Here is a 21,402-nt window from a genome sequence, read left to right as displayed (position 1 = left end):
TGTGTAACGAGGGGTGCAACGTGGGGTTGCACTGTGCTGTGGGGCATTGGGGTGTGGAATGGTACAGTGAGGACTGGTGTACTGTGGAGCCACACGATGTGGACATGTGTGGTACGGGATGAAATGTGGCTTATGATGATGTTCCTTGACATAGTGTGACGTCTGGGATAAGAGAGCATAAGGCGGGCAGGGTTAAGACAGCGTTGTGCAATGGTTTACTCTGGGGTGACACGGTGAGGGGACCCGTGGGTGGGATCTGGTACTCAGTGTGCTGGGAACATGTGTACTGGACAATGTGCTGTGATGCAGGATAGCGCGGGGTGGGGTGGTATGCTGTGAGGTGACACCCTGGGAAGCTGTAATATTTATGTCAGGCTGATCAGGCGCTGCTCCTGTGTGTTGGCTGTGACATCGCCATGGCGTGTGGCGGTCTAAGCATATTAACAGCAGGAGCGCCCGTTAGAGCTTTCACAGAGGACTCAGTTGACCCTCACGTGCTGTGGCCCAGGGCTTACCTCCCTGCCACTGGATGCTGGCTCATTTGACAGTGACAAAACCTTGCCTAGTCCCTGCTTGGGGTCAAGGGTCATAATACATGATATATTTGCAACACACTTTGAATCTGCTATTTCCACATTTTAAAAAGACAGGAGAGGGGACTAAAGAACCATGGAAACCTAAAAGCCTGAGTTTTATACCACAGAACCCACATAAAAGTAAAAGGGAAGAGATGAATCTATAAAGCTGTCCTCTGACCTCTACACAGGATCCTTGGCATGAACATGCTGCACACACACACACCATACACACACATACACACATATACACAATACATACACATACACACACATAACATGCCATGCTAATAACTGATTAAATCAATAAGTATATTAAGGCATGACATGATTTTCAATTGCACTTTCCAAGACACTGGGAAGATGTATAAAGGTAGACCTCACACTCTGGCTTTGTGACTTTCTAGAACTCAGTCGAGCCCCAAGGCTCCTCCCCATGGTGCTCGAGGGTCACAAAGGCTGGCAGTGGAGCACTTCAGATACACAGAAGCTTTACCTATATGCAGTCAGCTCTGAGACCATGGGTGAAGGGAGATCTGTAGCCCTAAGCTATGAAACGTGTATGAGCCCAAATGTGGTAGGTTCACTGTAACGTAGCCCGGCCATGATACTCAGGAGCCAGCAAATGGCCTGGCCCTGCCTCCCCCCCCCCCCCCCCCCCCGTAGGCAGAGGCGAGAGATTGATGTGTTTCCAAGCAGCTCAGAACTTCTACTTTCAGGGTTTGTTGGGGTCTGTTGGGTTTTGGTTTTTGCTCTTGCTTTTTGTTTTATTTGTTTTGTTTTTCTTTTTCTTCTTGTTCATCCCAAGGTCTAAATGGCTAGAAATGTCTCAGAGCTACGGTTCTGTCAGACAGAGCTTTTCCGATCTCAACATTCCCCTGAACTATCCACACTAAGAAAGCAACTGCCAGCCTAGGAGGAAACCCCCATAATACTCTTCAAAATGTCTTCAAATCTCTCCATGATTTCACCGTCCCGTGTATCCCTCTCAAAAGAAAATCACAGCAAACTATATTCATGTATCATCCACTGGCGTTCTGAGAGAATGCGTGACTTACCTTCTGCTTGTCCCATGGAAGGCTGATGGATCGATAAGATCCAGTTATCACTGAGAAGTCAGGCAAGGAAATGTGTCAGGCTCTATTGAAACCAGTCTGGGTTGGCACAGAACCAGAGAAGAAGAAAAAATACAGACCGGAGCAGAGCAAGAAGGGAAGCAAGCGGAGCACAGCGGCTCGCGCCGCGAAGTCCAGCACTGGAGAAGCTGAGGCCGCTACGGAGTGCAACCCTGCCACAAAACTAACGGGAACAAAACCACAGATGGAGACGAGGAAGACTACCCAGGAAAACTGAGTCGAGAGAAGACCCGAGGCTGAGGAGATGACTCAGTGGGTAAGACAACTCTCTGGGCCAAACACATGAGCCTGGGTTCAAGCCTATCACTTATGGGAAACAAAACAAATAAAACAGGCTAACCTGCTATGAGGCTAGCTCCAGTCTCACTCAGACACTGACTCAAAAGAATAAGGCAGAAAGTGGGAAAGCGGGGCATGTGACGACCTCCTCTGGCCTTTGCACATGTGCAGAGGCACATGCTTCTGCACATTATATATATGCATATGCATACATATATATATATGCATACATCACACAGACATACACTGCAACACATACTCATATACAGGCACACACACAGAGCCACAAAAAAGAAATAAATAAAGAAAAAGGCAGGAAGGAAGGAAGGAAGGAAGGAAGGAAGGAAGGAAGGAAGGGAGGGAGGGAGGGAGGGAGGGAGGGAGGGAGGGAGGGAGGGAGGGAGGGAGAGAGGGAGGGAGGGAGGGAAGTAGGGAGGGAAGAAGGGAAGAAGGGAGGGAGGGAGGGGAAGAACAAACCAGAAGAGGGATCGGAAAGATCCAGGTGCTCCCTCTATTCAAAGTTCCCAGGTCAGAGAGCCATGTGTCTTCAGACCTGGCATCCCAGGTTCAAGAGACTCCTTTTCCACTTGTCACAGTCACCACCAGCTTTTACATTGCTTAATTGAACTCTCTTCCTCCTTCCCTCCTTTCTTCTTGTCCTGTGTAACTTCCTGACTTGTTTTATTGACAGGACAAGCTGAAAAGATACATCAACTAAAATACAATGAAAATGTGAGTGGAAGCCATGACTCAAAACAGGATGCCTGGGACTGTGCGTTAGAGCAGGGGTCTCAGCCACTGTTCTGTTGCTGTGATGAGACACCAAGGCAAGCACATAAAAGACAACATTTAACTGGGGGTCTTGCTCTCAGTTTTAGAGATTTAGTCTATTATCATCACGGCAGGGAATGTGACAACAGGCGAACTTGGCTAGGGGCTGCATCCTGATCCTTGGGAGACACCGGGCTTGGCTTGAGATCTTGAAACCTCAAAATAAGGCTGCATTTCCTAATCCTTCTAATCCTTTCAAATTTGCTGCCTGCTAGTGACGAGGCATTCATGAGCCTGTGGGGCCCATTCTTATTCAAACCACCACAGTGGGCATGTTCATGGGACTGTTGGCTGAGCACCCAGCTTAAGGGGGTAGAGAAATGTCCAAAATGGCTTCCGAAGCAATCAGGCCATCCTTCAGACAATGCAAGCAATAAGACACTGGGACCTAACTTGTTAGGGGCAGCCTTTATTCCTGCTTCTGAGGGTTCTCTCGGATGGTCCTTCCTCCATGTTACTGAATCTGCAGGGGTTTTTTTTCCCTACTTTGAGCTGATAGATTCATCCAACAACAGTTCTGGGGAGTAAGCAAGAAGTGTTATCCAGAGGTCAATGAACAGAAAAGGGAAAGAACCCTGGAGGCTTCCAGGCTGCTCTTGGGTATGGGTTTTCACTAGGCCTGCATTCTGACAGTTCAGTATTTCATGCCGTCATCAGAAAAGGGACAAGACTTCCAGGAAACAGGGATGCCACCTTCCCCCCCCCCTTACTCTGTTATATTAAGATCTTTGACAGCGAGGTGGGTATATCTGTTTCACTATAATGAGATGATAATGCACTCAGCATCCTCTCGAGTGTCAACGTGACCTCCTCATAAGACTTCATTGATGTAGAGTTCCGGTGGAATGTGTGTGGTAACTGGGTAGCCATCAGCCAGGAGCATGTGGTTATAAGCATGTTAGCTGTAATTTGTGAGGGCAAGTGAGATCTGGCTGGACAACAGGCTTTGGTCATTTGAGAGCTCTAATATGGTGACCTGGGAGCCAAGCTCTGCTCACCATCACTGCTCCAGAGGATGCTCTGGCTCCACAGCTACAGAAGGAACTTCCCTCAAGCCAGGCAGCTCTTGCCTGACCCCATGTCAGATCACTGGAATCTTGCCCAAAGAACATTTGCACAGTAGACTCCTTGAGAGGAACTTGCCCATGTGTGAACTTTAAAATATGAAATGCATCTCCATTTTGCATTGCCTACTTTGAATTTTAAATGTCACCTCTAAAAATGCAGAAAGGCACTGCTAATCATTCCGATACAAATAAGCAGGAAGCCAAACCAAACTCCATTTTTCACCAAGCTTATTGGTCATTCCCTGGGTCACACTGTCCCTAGTATCTGAAGTCTGTCTTCATATAGGTGACCCTCAACCCCCTCCAGGCCAGATCTCCAAAGCTTACAAAGCCCCAAAGGGTCAGAGGCCTCCCCTTGTAAATATCCAGCTTAGAATGAGCCCTTCAGCCCAAGACTGTGTGATCTGGTCTGGACAGCATCCTAGAAAAAAAATCACTGCATAGCAAGCTGGCTCTCTGAGCTTTCTGCCTGCTGCACGGAGACGGTTCTGTTTTGTTATTTGGCCTCCCGTGAGGCTTTGCTGTATGAATCCAAGCCATAGATCAGGTTCCTATAGGGATTGGGGATGAGAAAGTGGAACAGTGCTCCCAACTCAGAATATCAGGGATACTGCAAGCACTGCTCTGGTCAGGGCTGGAGCCCTCTGCCCTCTTTAGCTGCCTCAGATCCCTCCCACCACAAAAGTCTGGCACCGTCACACCCCATATACACAATGACAATGACCATGGGGTGGGGAGTGGAAGACTTGTAAGTGTCATTGATAGGCTTTCATTGTAGAGTTTTAGTGCTGGAGAAGAGAGCTAGCTGCAAGGCACGCACTGTACTTGGGAGCTTACTTGCATATTTGTTCTCTCTCTCCCTCTCTCTCTCTCTCTCTCTCTCTCTCTCTCTCTCTCTCTCTCTCTCTCTCTCTTTCTCTCTCTCATAGTCTATCCCCCCTCTCTCCCTCCCTCACTAGCAACAATAGTAAAAATGGGTCAAAGTCCTAAGACTCCCACGAAAAGACCCATGTCTTTAGGAACCTGGAGATGTTGCTTGGGCCCAGTTGAACCCACATTTCTTAGAACCCCATGGGGTGCTCTGCCTCCCAGTAGCATAAGCTCATCAGGTCCATGGTTATCCTGATCTCATCAGGAAGCACGCTCCCCGTGACTCAGAAGTTGGCTTCTGTCTGACAGGAAGCAGCTGAGCCGAGACAAGCAGAATAATGGCCTTGGTGCTCTCGGAGCCAGTGTCCTCTATCACCACATAGTTAATTCCCTGCAGACAGACACCAAGGAAGGACATGTTGTCTCCCATGCAGACCAAGTGTCCTGGAAGCAGATGCTCTACACTGGGGCTGGGACCCTCCACTTAACACACTATAGAAAGAAAGCATCTGAGGCTTTGAAGTCGGGGCATTCAGGAGATCTTAATGGAGGCTCTTATTGCTTGGAGAGTGAGGGCGTCTCTGGCTGTGTTCCTAAAAATACCCACAGGCAAATGGCCTCATAACAGAGCTGACCCACCAGACAAGGTGCTGGATGTCCAGGAAGAAAGGCACAGTTGAAGAAGCATTCCTTGGGGGAAGCAGTACACTCATCTTCAGAAAGCCCCAATCCATTGCAGGTGCCTCATCCTCAGGCACAGGCTCCTCCTGCAATTGTTGCCTGGCCAACACTTCTGAGGGCTTCCTGGGTCAGAGATGTGATGGCACTGTCGGGCATTCTTCCTTTGCTGTGCCATCCTGTAGCTATCCAGACTACAAATTCCCCTTTCCAGAACCTTGGGCTGAGTGTAGGAAGTCTCCTGGTCAGGACAGTAGGATGTGGGGATCTCCAATAGAGGGAAGTACAATGCGCCTACTCTAGAGCTAGCTTTCCAATGTCTCAATAGGAAATCATGACCTGGGATGGACACAATCCAAATGGCATCTCACCTTTTGAGGCTCATGTCTTCCAGAGAGTTAGTTGTTCAAGTGCTACCCATGTCCACACCTACCCTCAGACCTCTTTCTTCCCTGCATCAGCTATGACCCAAAAGTGTGATGGGTATGAGGACACTGTGGGCATGAGCCCTGGCTGCCCACTGACCAGATGTCTCTTCAACCAGAGACTTGACCCTCTTGCCCCAAATATAGTGGCAAGGACACCCACCCCAGGGCCCTAAGGATTCCCAACCCAGACATCCTTTCCTCTGCATTGCCCTACCACAGGAAAGCCATGCTTTCGTGTGAGCTGTAACCTCTAACCCTTTACTTCAGTTCTGATACACAGTGCAGTGGATGAAGCCGGAAAAGGTCCTGAGGGCATACCATGCTTGTAACAACTTCTCTTTCTCCATCTGCTCAGGTCCATGCCGCTAGGACCTGCTGAAGACTGGTGGCGAATTCCCCCAGGGAGCCATTTAAAAGCATAATGTCAATGCGTGTGGGGTGCAGAAGTGGGTTGGGAAGTTAAGTGTTCTGTAGCTTGTCTGAAGGCAGCAGACACGCATGCAGTGGAGGCTGGCGCCTGCCCGCCCTCTATCTGTGATGTGGATAGAGAGAAGGCTAGAGGCAGATGTCAACACTGGAAATGCCACCTCTAGGAGATGCTCCCAGAGTCATGGGCAGATGCTCTCCGCTGAGCAGCCGTGGGAAGACACCAACCCCAGGTGGGCTCCTGGGATACTATACCTTACACCCTTCCTGTGTGAGTAGTCACTGAAGAGAGTCCTTCTCTGCCACCAGCCTGACCCCTCCTGAGACATCTGACAAATCACATAAGGAATCCTGGCCATATCAGTCACTCAACTTTGCTTCCTTTCCAGGATTTGAAGACTGTCCTCTCCCTGCCCCAGTACCCAGGGGAGTTCCTGCATCCCGTGGTGTATGCCTGCACCGCGGTCATGCTCCTGTGTCTCCTTGCCTCTGTCATCACCTACATCCTGCATCAGAGGTAAGAAAGCCCATCCCACCCTACCCAGCACAGTGACCACAAGGGCATAGTACTAGAGAAAACCCAATCCTTCCATCCTGGGTCTTCAGCCTTATTTATTTATTTATTTATTTATTTATTTATTTATTTATTTATTTATTTATTTATTTATATTTTATGAGGATGAGTGTTTTGGCCATATGTATGTATGTGTTCTGTGTATGTGATGTGCCTGGTATGGCCCAAGGAGGCCAGTAGAGGGTGCCTGACCCCCTAGAACTAGAGTTAAGGATGATTACAAGTTACCATGTAGCTGTTGAAAGCCAAACCCAAGACCTCTGAAAAACACCAAGTGCTCTTAAAGGCTGAGCCATCTCTTGGCCCCCACTGGGACTTCTTAACATCAGTCTCTGTGTTCTTGTAAAACCGTGTGAAATAAGTCTGTCCTGAAATGGAGGCATGTTGGGTTCCAGCATCCTAAGAGGTCATGGTCATGCTTGCAGGGTCCTTGAAGTCCCCTCTCTATTGTGACTTTTTTAATCTAAGGACCTTCTAGACAGAGGTCTACTTCTGAGTTTGTTTCTGGATGTCTGTGTCTGGGAAGGAGATGTGTGTGACTTCTGTGTGCCTGCATCCACAGAAGATGCACAAGGAGTTAGGAGAAGGGGATCCCAGGCATAGCTACAGCCAAACCCATAATTAAAACTGTGAGTAATGCCTAGTCCTGGGCCGTAGACAGACACAAGCAGAGGCTTGGTATGTAAGGGCACTGTTGGGGGAGAGGATTGATCTGAAACTGTTCATAGTCTAGTGTGGCAGCTCTAACAAGTTACCGTAGAGCGGCTGGTTGATAACAATGGCTAGAACAAAAATTGTTTTTTCACAGTTCTAGAAATTGAGAGTCAAGAGTCAGGGTACTGAGCAGGTTTGGTGTCTGATGAGAACTCACATCTTGGTACACGGATGGCATTCTCTCTAAGTCCTCCAGTTGTATAAAGAGAAGGGAGCCCTTAGGGGTCTCTTTGATAAAAGCACTAAACCTAGTCATGAGAACTCCATCCCAACAACCATCTCTTACTACCATCATGCTGACAATTGAGCCTCAACAAAGATTTCTTTAAAAGATGTATTTATTGTATGTGAGTGCACTGTTGCTGTCTTCAGACACACCAAAGGAGGGCATCGGATCCCATTACAGATGCCACCATATGGTTGCTCAGAATTGAACTAAGGACCTCTGGAAGAGCAGCCATTGCTCTTAACCACTAAACCATCTCCCAGACATGTAGCAGAGATCTCGAGAGGCATACCCATTTAGACATGTTGATGACTGTGGACATTATCATAACCAAAGGCAATCAGACTTGTAGTGACATAGTCTGGCCCTCTCTCTATATCAGACTTCTACTCAGAGAGAGAAGTAGTACCAGGAATTAGGAGCATGACTTCCCCCTCTGAGATCCCAGACAAGCCAGTCTCTGTCAAATGGACACAGTGATAGAAACTCTACAAAATCCTTTGCAAGCATTGCACCTGTGAGACCCGGCTGAAGTGGACAGGGCTCCGTTCTCTATCTCTCTCATTATCTGGTCCTTTGGATGGGTTCCTCCCAGCCCTGCTGAGAGCCTATTGTTCCCACAATGGACAAGGGTGGTATTTCCAGGCTCTCCTCTGAACCAGCGGTTTTTAATATGAAACCTCTGTTTCCCACAGTGCCATCCGGATAAGCCGGAAAGGCCGGCACGCACTCCTCAACTTCTGCTTCCACGCGGCTCTGACCTTCACCGTGTTCGCTGGTGGCATCAATCGCACCAAACACCCCATCCTGTGCCAAGCGGTGAGTGCTGCCTTCCCTGTGCTAAAACAAAACAAACCAAAAACAAAAGTGTGCATGACAGTTTTCTTATCACAGCAGAAACGTATGCTAATTTGCTTATAAAATAATACCTTAGTGCTTGTTCAGCTGTTGCTCCCAAGGAGACTGAAGCTTCTATCGTGGCTCTATATTATAATCCCATCTGAAGCAGGTTGTTTGGCCCAACATTTGGCCATATGAAATCATTTTATTTTTCCCTAGAGCAACTTGTCTAAGGACTTGAGGGTCACATGCCTAGGCAGCTACTGTCCAGCAAATGTTGATCTTCACAAGAATGGAGACGTGATGCCTCTCCAAAAACCAGTGAGGCAGGACCCAGGGGGTGGGCTGAGTGAGACCTTCCAGTGCTGACCTCACCCTGCCAGCAGACTGGTCAACCATAGCTAGCAGTAGCAGCAGAGATGTATATCCACATGAACCAGGTAGAGCATCCCAGGCATTTCTGATCTCTCTTAGGGAAAAGGGGAGCTTTGAAAACATCCAGCACGGAAAAGAATAGCTCAAATCACAAGGCAGATCATCTTCACACATGTGGCCTGGTTTGGGCATCTTAAACTGGGAAACAGATCGGATCTGTGGCCCGCGGCTAAGATGATGCTAGAGAGACTACTTCCAAAGCCAAACCCAGGACTGTCCTTTTGGATTGTGACTCTGGGTCAAGGAAAAGAGCCAACTGCACCTCCAGTAAGGAGTCTGTGTTTGTCCTGCTCCCCACCTAAGCTCTAAGACTGAGAATAGGCAGGGACCCAGAGCAACTTACCAAAAAGCTTGGTGGTTTGTCACTTCATGGCCAATATCTTCCCTGGACCATGGGTCCTAACTGTTGCAAATTCAGCAAATAGCTATTGGCAGCTGCAGAAATGACTCCAGCCAACCGGAGGACTGCATGACTCACATTAATGACAATAGTCACATTATCAGTTCCGGCCTCTCCTATGACCTGTCCTCCTGCATGGGTAGCTAGCTGCAGGTGAGGCTTCTCCTGAGCATCAGTGAGTAATAGGCTACTCCCAGAACAGCCTGGATAACAGGACACACCCTCCTACCTCCCTGGTTCCCACCCAGACTCACCTAGCTCAGGCAGACTTAAACTGACTCAGCCACTGCTACTTTGTTCCCCTATACTGATGCCATTTAAAGGCCAGCGTGTTCTGGGAGCATGGCACCCATACCTGAAAGACACAAACCATGCTCTGGTTCCCTGAGCACCAAATATATCTGACTATGTGACACATCAAACCCCAGGAAGCCGGGGCAGACTAGCAGAAGAGGCAGCACCATATGCTGAATGGGAGAGAAGACAAGTTTCCTCCATTGCTGCCTCTGTTAAGCTGGAAACAGCCACAGTGAGGGCTAGGAAGTCCCACTCACTCCTGCTATCAAAGCTTGCCCAGAAGCCATCTAAAGGCAATTGAGTGGGTCGTTATCTTTATGTCTTCACTCTGCCACCAAGTGCTGCGCAGCTGGGGCCTGCTGGCCACACAGTCATTGGAATCATCTTAGGGCCTCCATAAAATTCAGCACTGGCTCCAGCCTCAGGCCATCCCCACTAAGCCCCAGGGATCCAGGCACCCATGGCATTCCAAAATTCCATTGGGGCAGGACCTGAAAGAGAGATTTGGTAGGTGGGGACAAATAGACCTGGAAATACCCTCCGAACTAAGATCTATAAGGGCGGTGTTCAGATAAGAAGTCTTTAGTAACAATGCTGGGACTCCAGATGATGGACAGGTCATTGTGTGCTGGAGTAGGGTGAACTGCAGAAAAGAGGCACCTCCTAGTCACCGGTGGCTTTTCCTGAAATGGCCAGCCTTTGCTTGGTGACACACCTGCCAGGCACGGGTAGTGTTAGCAGTGTGAGACCAGTGGAAATGCAGCTTCCAGGCTATGTTGGGGGCAGCAAACTAAGGACCAGAAAGCCACATAGCCTGTTAGTTTTGGGAGACCCTGAACTGCTGCTGTAAGGAAGGGCAGGAGAGCCGGGGAGAGCTCAGGGGAAAAGAGAACTAAAGGGAGATCCAGTTCCCACAAAGCACTCCAGGTAGCAATCTCCACCACACCAGGACATTTTTAAATGTCTCTGTGCCTACACACAGAAGTGAGGGTGTCTATTGCTTCTGAGGCCTTCCTGAGCCAGAAGCCAGGCTGGTTTTAATCAGCAGCCTCACAGGTCAGAAGCTAGCCCACCTCACTCATCACAACGGCTCCCCTACCTCACCTGCTAAGGGGGAGATACCTAGAGAAACCAGCTAAAGACTAGATCACTGAGAGCTAGATGTGTCCCTACTTTGATCAGCAACCAAGTGGCTGAGTACAGGAGTCCCAGCCCCTCCCCATCCAAGCTCAGCATCACCACAGAGCAACCAGGAGAAGTGGTCCGGAGCTCTGGATGGCTGGCGAGAACAGACAGTTGTCATAGCAACAGAAAGATGACCGTGAGTCTCATTAAAGTACTAAGTGACATCATAAACAAAGCAGACGGCTGCTGTTAGTCCCACATAATGAATGTGCGTCAGTGCTGGCCCTGGGTCCGGAAGCAAGGGAGGGTGTCCTGGCTGCTTCTTCCTCTCAATAGCACATGCTGTCTGGAAGCCAAGCGGCATCCCTTGACCTCCCTATGTGTTCTGACTCAAGTTGGTGTTTAAGAGACAAAGCCCGCCTTTGTACACTTTCTGCTCCCTGATCATACAGCCTAGATGAGACTCAGTTTAAGGGAGGAAACAGCCAGGCCTGTCCTCCCTCTCTCCACCCAGTCGTGCCCCCCACCAACCTCAAGGCCCTGAACTAATGTCTCAAGGGCAAAAGTCAGGTGCCCTTCTGAGAATGGGTCTGACATTTCTGTCTGTCTGTGACAGTGACAGCCACACTGCAGACATTCCTTCAAGCTGTGCCTGCCTTCCCTTTTCTGTCTACCTTTGTGGGGAACTCTTAGATAGCAGGTAGCTCTTGCCACCCAGGTCCAGGGCCTCCTATTCTCAACCAGGAGAGGTGAACCCACCGTGGCTAGAATGCCCATGTGGCCCATCTCACCTGGGCAGCAGCAAAGCCAAGAGAAGGCTGAACTCACAGGACATGCTGCGCTGTACCCACAAAGCCATCTGAAACCATAAACACTTCTTCAATCTCTCCAACCCCCACCCCCACCCCAAATCCTCATCAATTATTATAGCATTTGCTCATAAGTAAAAATTGAACTCTGGATTCGATAAATCATTATAATGGTGCGATGTTAGCTTTATTCAGGAAATCTCGGTATTCCTTAAACATTTATGTCCTTTCTGATTATAGCAATATTTTACTTGCCATTTCAAAATGTCAGGTTAGTACCTCAAAGGTAGCCTTATTTTATGGAATCAGATGGAGATGAAGCAGTGCAGAATGCGTAATTAGCTAGCGTAAAAGTGCTGGCTGGGACTAGCTCCAGCGACTGTTTCCATAGCAATGAGTCACTGTGACGTGCAAGGGTGGGTTATCAGAGCCTCATCCCTGAGGTGCCTTTCCTTAAATGCAGTGCCTCAGTGAATGCATGCTGGGAGCCCTGCTGTGCAGCTGTGCCTGCCTTCCACTTGGGGGGTCTGGAGTGGAGCCAGGGTTCACAAATAGGTGTGTACACTGGAGCCCATGCATAAAGATGGTGTAGACATCCTGCAGGGGGGAAGCCAGTATGCAAACCCACAAGCTTCCCGCAGGTCCATCCACATACACAGCAAATAGCTGAACAGTGTAAGAGTCTTGGCTGTCTCTGACTCCTTCCCTACCTGTTCTCCTCCTGGTCTCACTATTTTTTTTACTGTCCCTAAAGAGCTGTAGAGGGTATCTGTCAGGGTTCAGGATACTCACAGCCCAGGAAGTTTGGGCTGTGCGCTGTGCATGCTGGGGCAGAGCACAGTGCATGCTGGGGCAGAGCGCTGTGCATGCTGGGGAGGAGGGAAGGGAAGGAGGTGGCTGACATTCTCCCCTCCCAGGTGGGCATTGCACTGCACTATTCCACGCTTTCTACCATGCTGTGGATCGGAGTGACTGCCAGGAACATCTACAAACAAGTGACCAAGAAGGCCCTGCCATGCCCCGGTGCAGACCAGCCGCCGTACCCTAAGCAGCCCTTGCTCAGGTATCCAAGACTGTTCACGGGCCCCTGCATCACCTGAGCCCAAGAAACCCATGGCCCCGGACATACCTTTCATGTGTCCCTTAAACCTTCCTCACCAGGCTCCAGGCTAGAGATTATCTGGCCCGTATAAGTGACCTGAGGGCTGGACAGAGCAGGGAGGTGACACAGTAAGGCGGGAGCAGTCTGGGGGCAGGAATTGGGAGGCACTGTGCTGAATATGGGAACCAGAAGTAGCATGGGGTAGGAGAGCAAAGTCCTGAGGTAAATGGGTCCAGTCATGGGGGTGAGGCTAATATAGGGACTTATTATTATATGTAATAATATAATTGTGTGTGTGTGTGTGTGTGTGTGTGGCCGGGGACAACTTGAAAAGCAGAGCACTGCCCATGGTATCTCCTGCTGGAGCTTAACTAGTCTGAAGACTTGTGTCCCTGTGCTGCATGGGCAACACTAAGCTGCCCAGTTACTGACAGAAGGCCCCCCATGCCTCCTGAGGTGACCACACATGGAAACTGGGCATTCTGGCTTTGGTTTACTTCTGGTCTTGATGACGCTAAGGCACCTGCTTGTAGCTAATAGAAAATCTTCGCACATTCTAGCATTAATTTCATAGTCACCATGCACTGGCATGTTGAGACCCTATGGGTTAAGAAGGAGGCTCTGCTCAAGCTATGTCTACTACCCACTTTCCTGGGAGAGAATTCTCAGTAGACTTGAAACCATGGACATGCTGGAGTCATAGAAACAGCCCTTGAGAGCAAAGACGGCAGGACGGCTGCTCCCCTTCTCCAGGGTCGGAGACAGAGAAAGTACAAGACTAACCCATCTAGGAGGTGCCAGGAGCCCTTTCACTTCCCTTGGGAAACAACTGTGCTGCAAAGCAATTGAAGGTCACTTTAGATGAGAACATGCCTGACACCATAGTAGATAGCAGTCACCCCATCTCCTTGTCACTTGCTCAAGACCAAACCCCCAAACATTGTAGTCAACAGAAACCAGACTCAAAAGAAGCCTGCCTAGGAGGCCCTGGGCATAGGTGCCACCCTCCATGAAGCAGGCCCTGCCCGTTCTGTAGACCACTGAGGTTCCACAAGTACCCTTCTTGGACCTGATGTGCTAGGGTAGCCCATGGTACTAGGACCCCAGCAGCCCTTGTTCATTGGCATGTCTGACCCTTCCTGTCTTCCCCAGCCCTTTTCCCCATGGCTAGCTGCGGGCTTGGTATACATACCTTCTTATATACCATATGCTCCTTGTATAGCCCTATGTAGGTGCATGTCCATACATGTGGGATTACTCATGCACAGGCACATAACCCCTCTAGATACATTTTGCCACATACATGTACCTTTGCATGCCCTCGACAGGTTTACTCTCGTGGCAGGTTAATGTCATTTGAAGGTACAGACAGGTTCAGGGATTATAAGGAGTGTTGGCTTCATTCACCACTAAAGGAGTTGCTGCACCTGACCCTTCTCAGAGAGACAAGAGGAGAGGGAGAAGGGAGAACCTTTCATCTCAGACCTCATGATGGCCCTCTGACACTTGATCTTGGTTGTTAACTTGACTGAATTGAGAGATTCCTGAGACCAGCAAAGTACTTCTGGGTCTGTCCATGAGGGTCTTTCCAGAGATGACTAATATGTGATGTGGTAAAGGAAAAGGACAGGCCCACCTTGAATGAGGACAGCAGCATACCATCAGGATGGGGCCCAAACAGAAGGCAGTGAGAAAGGGAGGTAACAGTCAGCATGTGCAAACCTCACTCTGCCTGAGAGGGGACGTCTACTCTGGCCACCATGGCCCATGGACACAAGACTCCATCTTCTTTACGCTTTAAACACACTCACACCAGCGACTCTCCAGGGAGCTTCCATGTTTTTGGTCCCAGACTAAGGCATCCTGATCCATCTTGTTCTAAGGCTCCCAGCTTCTTGAACTGAGCCTCTAGGGGACCCTCTGCCTCTTCAGCGTGCAGACAGCCATGGATGGATTACACAGTCTCAATCATGTGCGCCAATATACCAAACCTCCTTTTAGATAGTTTTCAAATACAACAATCTTAACTATAGACATACATGCATTCATCCTATTGCTTCTATTATTCTAGAGAACACTGACTTACTAATTCACCCTCCATCTCTAGCAGCTTCTAACATGCCCCCCGACCCACCTGACCCATGATACAACACATCACTCAGGTTTCTCTTCCTGCGACACCACTATTCACATCTCTCTGGGTTTCCATCCTGCCCTGGTCCCCAAATGCATAAGTGCAGATCATCATCCACTGAAATTAGTTCCAGAGTCCCAGGAACTTCACAGTCCCTGGAAAGAACCTCGAGATCCCACCAGGTATATGTCCTGCTTAACTGCTCTCTGGACATGATACTGGAACACTGCTTCCCACCGCACCCTGGGCCCCCACAGGCAGAAGAGCCAAATCCTACGTGTGTGGCTGTGAGTTCTGTTTCCTGTGTGCAAAGGCCACCTGGCCAGCCTAATCTGTAGCTTTCCAGGAAGAGATACTAAGAGAACTCCCCACATGAGCTTCTGGGGGGCACACATATAGGACACACATAGAAGCTTTCCACATTTACAGCAACCTTCCCTTCCCTGAGGCAACACTGCAATCTCGGTATTCTAAATACACTCCCTCATCAGCTTTGAAGAGACACACTCACCTCGGGGAAACTTTGAAGAAAAATAGAGCCACAGAAGATTCCAAGGACTTGGGCAGTGAGCAATGAACAGGCCTGCAGTCCTCAGTGTCAGTGCTAGGTGCTATGAAGGCTGTGACATTGACTGATAGCATGAGGTCAGACAACTCTGACTCCCTAGAGCCTCCACATGTGTGTTAGGATTGTTTCAAGGAAAGAGAGGGCTCCATCGAGGCCTAGCAGAGAACAGCTGAGTGGGTCTCATTGCCAAGGTTAAAACCAAGTATTTACTCCTCAACCATGATAGAGGTTGGTAGTTTCCATGACAACAAAAAAATCTAGACTCTCAGCTGGGATTCTGTGATTTTAGATAGTGATTCACCTGGTCTCATCTCCCCTTACTCTCAAGATGTACATTCGAACACATGCATGCACACGCTAACACAGAAGATTAAGGAGCACCCATTCGAACACATGAATGCACACACTAACACAGAAGATTAAAAAGCACCTTGAGCAACAAATGAACAGCCAAGCCCTCAGAGAGTGGCCCTTGGATATGTGGAGAAGCAGCAACTGAGGACTCTTCCCCAACAGTGACATGTCTTGAAGAAGGCATGACTAGCCCTGTTGCCCACAGGATCCTGCCTGGGACCACTCAAAGAGTTTCTGTCCTAGAGGCAAGTCATTAGAGGCTGAAACCCCATGAAGGAACAGGTCAAGCACCCACACTCATAGCTCTGGGCCAAGCATTAAGGGAGAGCACCTTGGTAAATCTGTCCAGTCCTTTTGGTTCATCCTGCAGTGTGAATGACATGGCTTACAGAATAGGAAATATTCCAAAGCTTCCACACAACCTCCTTTCTGTGTATGGACATCTTGGATTTCCCCCCAGAATTCCCTAGAGTTCGCAACAAGGAAGTCTTGGACCTCCTTGTTTACATTTTTTCTTAAGTTCTTTTTTTTCATTTTAAATATTAATATAGCCAGGTGTGGTGGCACATGCCTAAGCCACCAGCCCTCAGGAAGCTAGAGCAGGGGCATTGCCACAGGTTCAAGATCATCTGGTGATACGTAGTGAGTTCCGAACCAGCAGAGGTGACAGAGTGAGATCTTGTCTCAAAAATAAAAATAAAAGAGTTACTATAAATGGAGATTTTCTTAATTTTCATTTCTAACCACCCAGTGCTTACCTATAGAAATATAACAGGTTCTTCAAGTTGATCTTGACTTCCAAATGTTTTTGGTGAATTTCAGTGAGCTGTGTGCATGTAATGATTATGGGGTTGTTGACCGGGGACTGAATTGCTTCTCCCATGCCCTTCTGGATGTCTGTCTTTCCTTCTGTCTGGTTAACTGTTCTGGCCCAACCTCCAAATCAGTATTGGCCTTCTCTCTCCTCTTAGTGCCAAGCAAGAATCAACCTTCAATGTATTCTCTCTCTCTCTCTCTCTCTCTCTCTCTCTCTCTCTCTCTCTCTCTCTCTCTCTCTTCTCTCTCTCTCTCACACACACACACACACACACACACCATCATCTCTGCTGTCCTTCCTTCTGTGGGAAGTGGTTTTGTTTGTCCTTCTTCCTTGTTCCTAACCATGTGAAATTGTGGGATTAATTTTTAATTAAAATAGCTGTTTCATAGCTGTACGTTTACTTGTGTGTGGTGTTGCCAGGTCCCAAAGGAATATTGTGTGATTTTTCATTCATCTGAAAATAGTTTCTAGTTTTCCTTGGGATTCCTTTCCTGGCTTTTGGTTACTTAAGAGTATGTGGTTTTATTTTCACAGATTAGATATTGGAAGACAGGAGGAAAAAAACTGTAAATATGGACATTTTTCTTTTAGTGATAATTAGAATGAAGAAATTCCAGGCTTGGTTACAGGGGGTGGGGGCTGGGGTGGGGTTTCAGCTGCTCAGACTCTGTGAGATCTTTGCTACAACCAAGAGACAAGTCTCATTTCTTTATCATATTTAGAAAATTCTCTGTGTGACCATTGGCTCTGTGACCAGGGAGGGGCAGAGAATGGGTGGAGAGAAGGTTGATTGTACATCTTACCTCCCAGGTAAGTCTAGGCTGTGCCTGGACTAGTCATTACTTGCTTTCTTCGAGTAGGAGGGAGAGAGTGCAGTGTGGAACTATGTTGTATGTGCTCAGTGGGACCTATAGCCTCTAGAGAATGCCAGGAGTTGAGGACCCTGAACAGAAGTCACCCAGACATCATACAGCAGGCCCAGAGCCTTGATAGGGGCCTCTGACACAGACACAGCTATAGATCCAGTGGGGACACCATCCTTAGTCCCATCTCAAGCCTCTGTCTGTTAAGAACCCACTTGTAGCCAAGAGAAACATTAGAAAACCCAGGAACAAAAAGTCTCAAGAAAGAGCTAGGGAACTGAGGGTCTCTGACAAAGACAGTCTGGCTTCCCCATTGAGGGAAGGGTGACTTTGAACAGGCCTTAGCACATGGGCAGAATGGGACACACACCGGAGGGAAGTTGAGCTGAGAGAAGGAAGATGAGAGGGATGGGGGAAGCCTGAGGAAAGGCTGAACTGCCTGACTGAGAGGGATAGCAGGATTGGGTATTGCCTACCTAGCCCATGGGAGATGCTGTGCCAACATCCCAGCCGCATACACAGGGCCTCTGATAATGTGGAAAGACCTAGCCTAGCTGAACATTATAGCCACAGCTCTCGCAACCAACATCCTGAGCTCTAGCTCACCACACTGTGAAGATGCACAGCCAAGCACAATGAAAGTATGCCTGGCTCACATCAGTGCAACTCCTTCCTCCCCTCCCACCCCCACACAGAAGTAACTGCCTGATCCTCTAAGAGGCCAACATACAGCTCAAATGGGATTGCAGGCATAGGCCTTTCCCACAGTCTACTTGGAATTTTTCCCTCACAGGACCAAGATACCTCACAATCTCCATATGGGACCAGAATTCCATCCCCAGTGTCCACATCCTCCAAAGGTGTCCCTAGCCATGTTTACATGGGAACAGAAATGCATCCATAATGTTTATATGAGACTAAGATCTCCCCATGATCAGACCCTCCTCCTCAGTATTCACATTGGACCAGCACCAACACTGTCAGGTCAACATGCAACTATAACCTACACCTCTAAATCCAAATGGAACCAAGATCTCTCCTACACACACACACACACACACCTCACATGGATCCAGTTCATTACCCAGCACCCATGAGTAACAACACTAAACCCCTCCCTCCACTCCACTTGGGAGCAAGACACCTCTCTTTTCCCATCATCCACATGGGACCTCATTCATTTATCATCAAGTCCTACACACAAATATTGACAGTCTGAGTAGTCTTTCATCAGGATCTACTGTATATTTATTGACTTCTCCTTCCATAAATTTCCTCTAGTCTGAGTTGGATACTTTGAAGGAATACCATGTGTAACTTATCCTTGTGAGGCATGAGTGACTGTGATGGTCACTCATCCTTGTCAGTTTCAAATCCCCACAGTCACATGTCATCAAGAGCAAGCCAGGACTCAGGTCTCCAAAGCAGCCATCATCACAAAAATGAACACAGTACAGAACGTACAAGTGCAGAAGACCCATTAACTAGAATCGATGAGAATCAGGATCAGGTGTCTGCTGTGCAACTTTTCCTGGGAGGGTATTAACAAAAATCCTTTCATCACAGGTAGGACACTAACAGACCAAAGAAACAATCCCACTGTGGCCTAGCCCAATGAAGCAACAAGCTTATTGGGGTTACATGCAGAATAGTAGGTTACTTACTAGAGTATGGTTAAGTCATAGGCAAGTATGTCACAGAAGCCCACCCAAGCATGATGAAGACTCAGAAGAGAATAGGGCTATCTCTAGAGCTCCCTCAACAATTGGAAGTCAGCTCAGCCCATTTGGAGACTCCTCAACAATTGTTACTGCTTACATAGCCTGTAAATCTTGTAAGTTTCAGGAACTTCCTGAGTTTTGCAAATGTTGTTTACTTCCCAAGTCTTAAGATCCTTCCTCTAACCTCCAGTAGGAAATGTTTCAATTCAGAGAAAATAGCTAGTAATTGTGTCCTAGATTTTCCTGGGGTCTCTGACAAGCTTCTTCCCCAAACAGTAAAATACATTCTGTCTCCATCTAGGAAAGCTGATGTCCATGCTTCTCTCTCTGTGTTCTTTCTGAACACAGCCCTGAGTCCCTTCCCCACTTAGGAGGCATACTGCTGCCTAGAATATGCACTCTTACTCACATAAACAGCCTTGGAAGGCTGGCTCTGCATGTTCAGTGCTGGCAATAAAATAGCCCTACGTAGACCATACTAAGAGCCAGGCTCCAGCTAAGGGCAGGCTGCCAGAGCTACCCTCATACATCATCTCCTGCACAGGGCATATGTCCTCCAGTGAAGACTGGCAGACCTCCCCATCTCTGGCTACATGACTACACAGGGTCTGCCTGCCTAGGAAAGTTGCTACAGTCATCTGTCTCTAAAGTTGTTGAGAAAGGTGAAGTAGAAAGATATTGCATGAGAGATATGTAAAACACAAACAACAACAAAGCCAAGTTTAGATACTATCTCTGGTCTGAGCTTTCCTACACAAAATAGGGGCATAGATAACACCCCCCCCCCCCCCCCCGCTTCTGGAAAATTAACATACTTTACATAAGCACTATGCAGGACTTGCTTTGTTCCTAATCTCCTGTAATCTCAGTCGACCAGCTTCTCTGTTCATGTCCTCTGTCAAGCTATACAATCTGAATATCACAGGCAGGACTCCCGGACAGAACAGCAATCAGTCCTGAGCACAGGATTAAAATTTTATAAAACCACTATGTTAAGTTATACCAGTCACATCAAGTATCACCCCCCCCCCAATCCTGATGGTCTGCCCTCATTTAGAGACGGTCACTATGGACACATCCTGCCACATTTTCTCTACCCTCCATCAGCCTAAGGAAAGCCACTTCTGAGGCCCAGGGAATGTCTTGGGGTGGTTTGAACCTGCTCAGGAGCTAGCCACGTGTAATAACATCCTAAGTGTCCAGTCTGTTTTGCCTCTTCTGATGGCTTCTCCCTCAATAGTGTCCATTATGGTAAGCACACCAGTGGTGTTTCTGTTTAAAAGAAATTTCCCAGCAGCCACAAGAAGATTGCAGTCAACTTCACGATCCAGCTTTGGGGAATGTCATTTGTTTCCTCCCATATAATAAGGACAGCTTTGCTGAAGCCCCAGGGGCAGACATGTTAGTAGAATAGCTTCCTGGGACCCTCGTCCAGGATCCCCTTCTTGGGCAACAATAGCACATTCTGAAACCTGCCATGGCTTTCTAATGTTCTTATGACTAAGCACCAGCCAGGGTTGATCTGTACACTCTAGGGACCCTGAAAATGGCCAAAAGGGCAAGTTCACCTACCTCTGTTACACTTGGACCTCATACTCCAGGCCACCCTTTAGGAGACGTGTGCTATAGTGAGCTGTGGTCTCCTGCAGGCAGACAGATGCCAGGCAGGTGACAGGGACATGACTTAACCTCCTCCTTGGATCATCTACTGCTCTAAAGATGGTGAGGTATGTTGGGAAGCTGTCAGGATGCTGAGATCCAGAGCTAGACAGCCTAGACACACATATGAAGAGCCTTTAGAGCCTGCTTTGCGGTTGATAAATCATCCCAGCCACCCTCTCCCACCTTTCTTCACAGATCTTTGAGTGACAGGGCACAGGGGCCTTAGAGTTAATGTCCTGGCCCAGTTTCTCAGATAGAGATGCATGGGAGCCTGCACACAGCAATAGCCAAGCTTTCAGGACTCTGAACCCCACATTCTTACTCCCACAGACTCTGGAGGCATCCCAGACCACTAGCCATATTGTGTCTCCTCACCCACATAGTCTGAGGGTCATAACACTGACCTACTCTCATTGTCTGCAAGTGAGCAGGAAGACCAGAAAGTGATATCTAGTGCTTCTCCACCTC

The 21,402-nt window shown here is 48.4% G+C and overlaps 1 protein-coding gene across 1 annotated transcript in view; it reads left to right on the top strand.

Annotated features, from left to right (window-relative positions):
* The first annotated feature begins 1,390 nt into the window (after positions 1–1,390).
* Adgra1 (adhesion G protein-coupled receptor A1) overlaps positions 1,391–21,402 on the top strand; it is a 36,912-nt gene continuing 16,900 nt past the window's right edge. Inside the window, exons 1-4 of the mRNA XM_052174230.1 lie at positions 1,391–1,967; positions 6,680–6,807; positions 8,500–8,623; positions 12,628–12,773. Coding sequence (XP_052030190.1) covers positions 1,956–1,967; positions 6,680–6,807; positions 8,500–8,623; positions 12,628–12,773 — 410 coding nt within the window. The 5' untranslated portion in view covers positions 1,391–1,955. The remainder of the gene's footprint in view (positions 1,968–6,679; positions 6,808–8,499; positions 8,624–12,627; positions 12,774–21,402) is intronic.

This window comes from Apodemus sylvaticus, chromosome 1, assembly GCF_947179515.1.
Source record: "Apodemus sylvaticus chromosome 1, mApoSyl1.1, whole genome shotgun sequence".
Taxonomy (NCBI): domain Eukaryota; kingdom Metazoa; phylum Chordata; class Mammalia; order Rodentia; family Muridae; genus Apodemus; species Apodemus sylvaticus.
The sequence above is the reverse complement of the archived record's forward strand: the minus strand, read 5'-3'. Positions and strand labels throughout refer to the sequence as shown.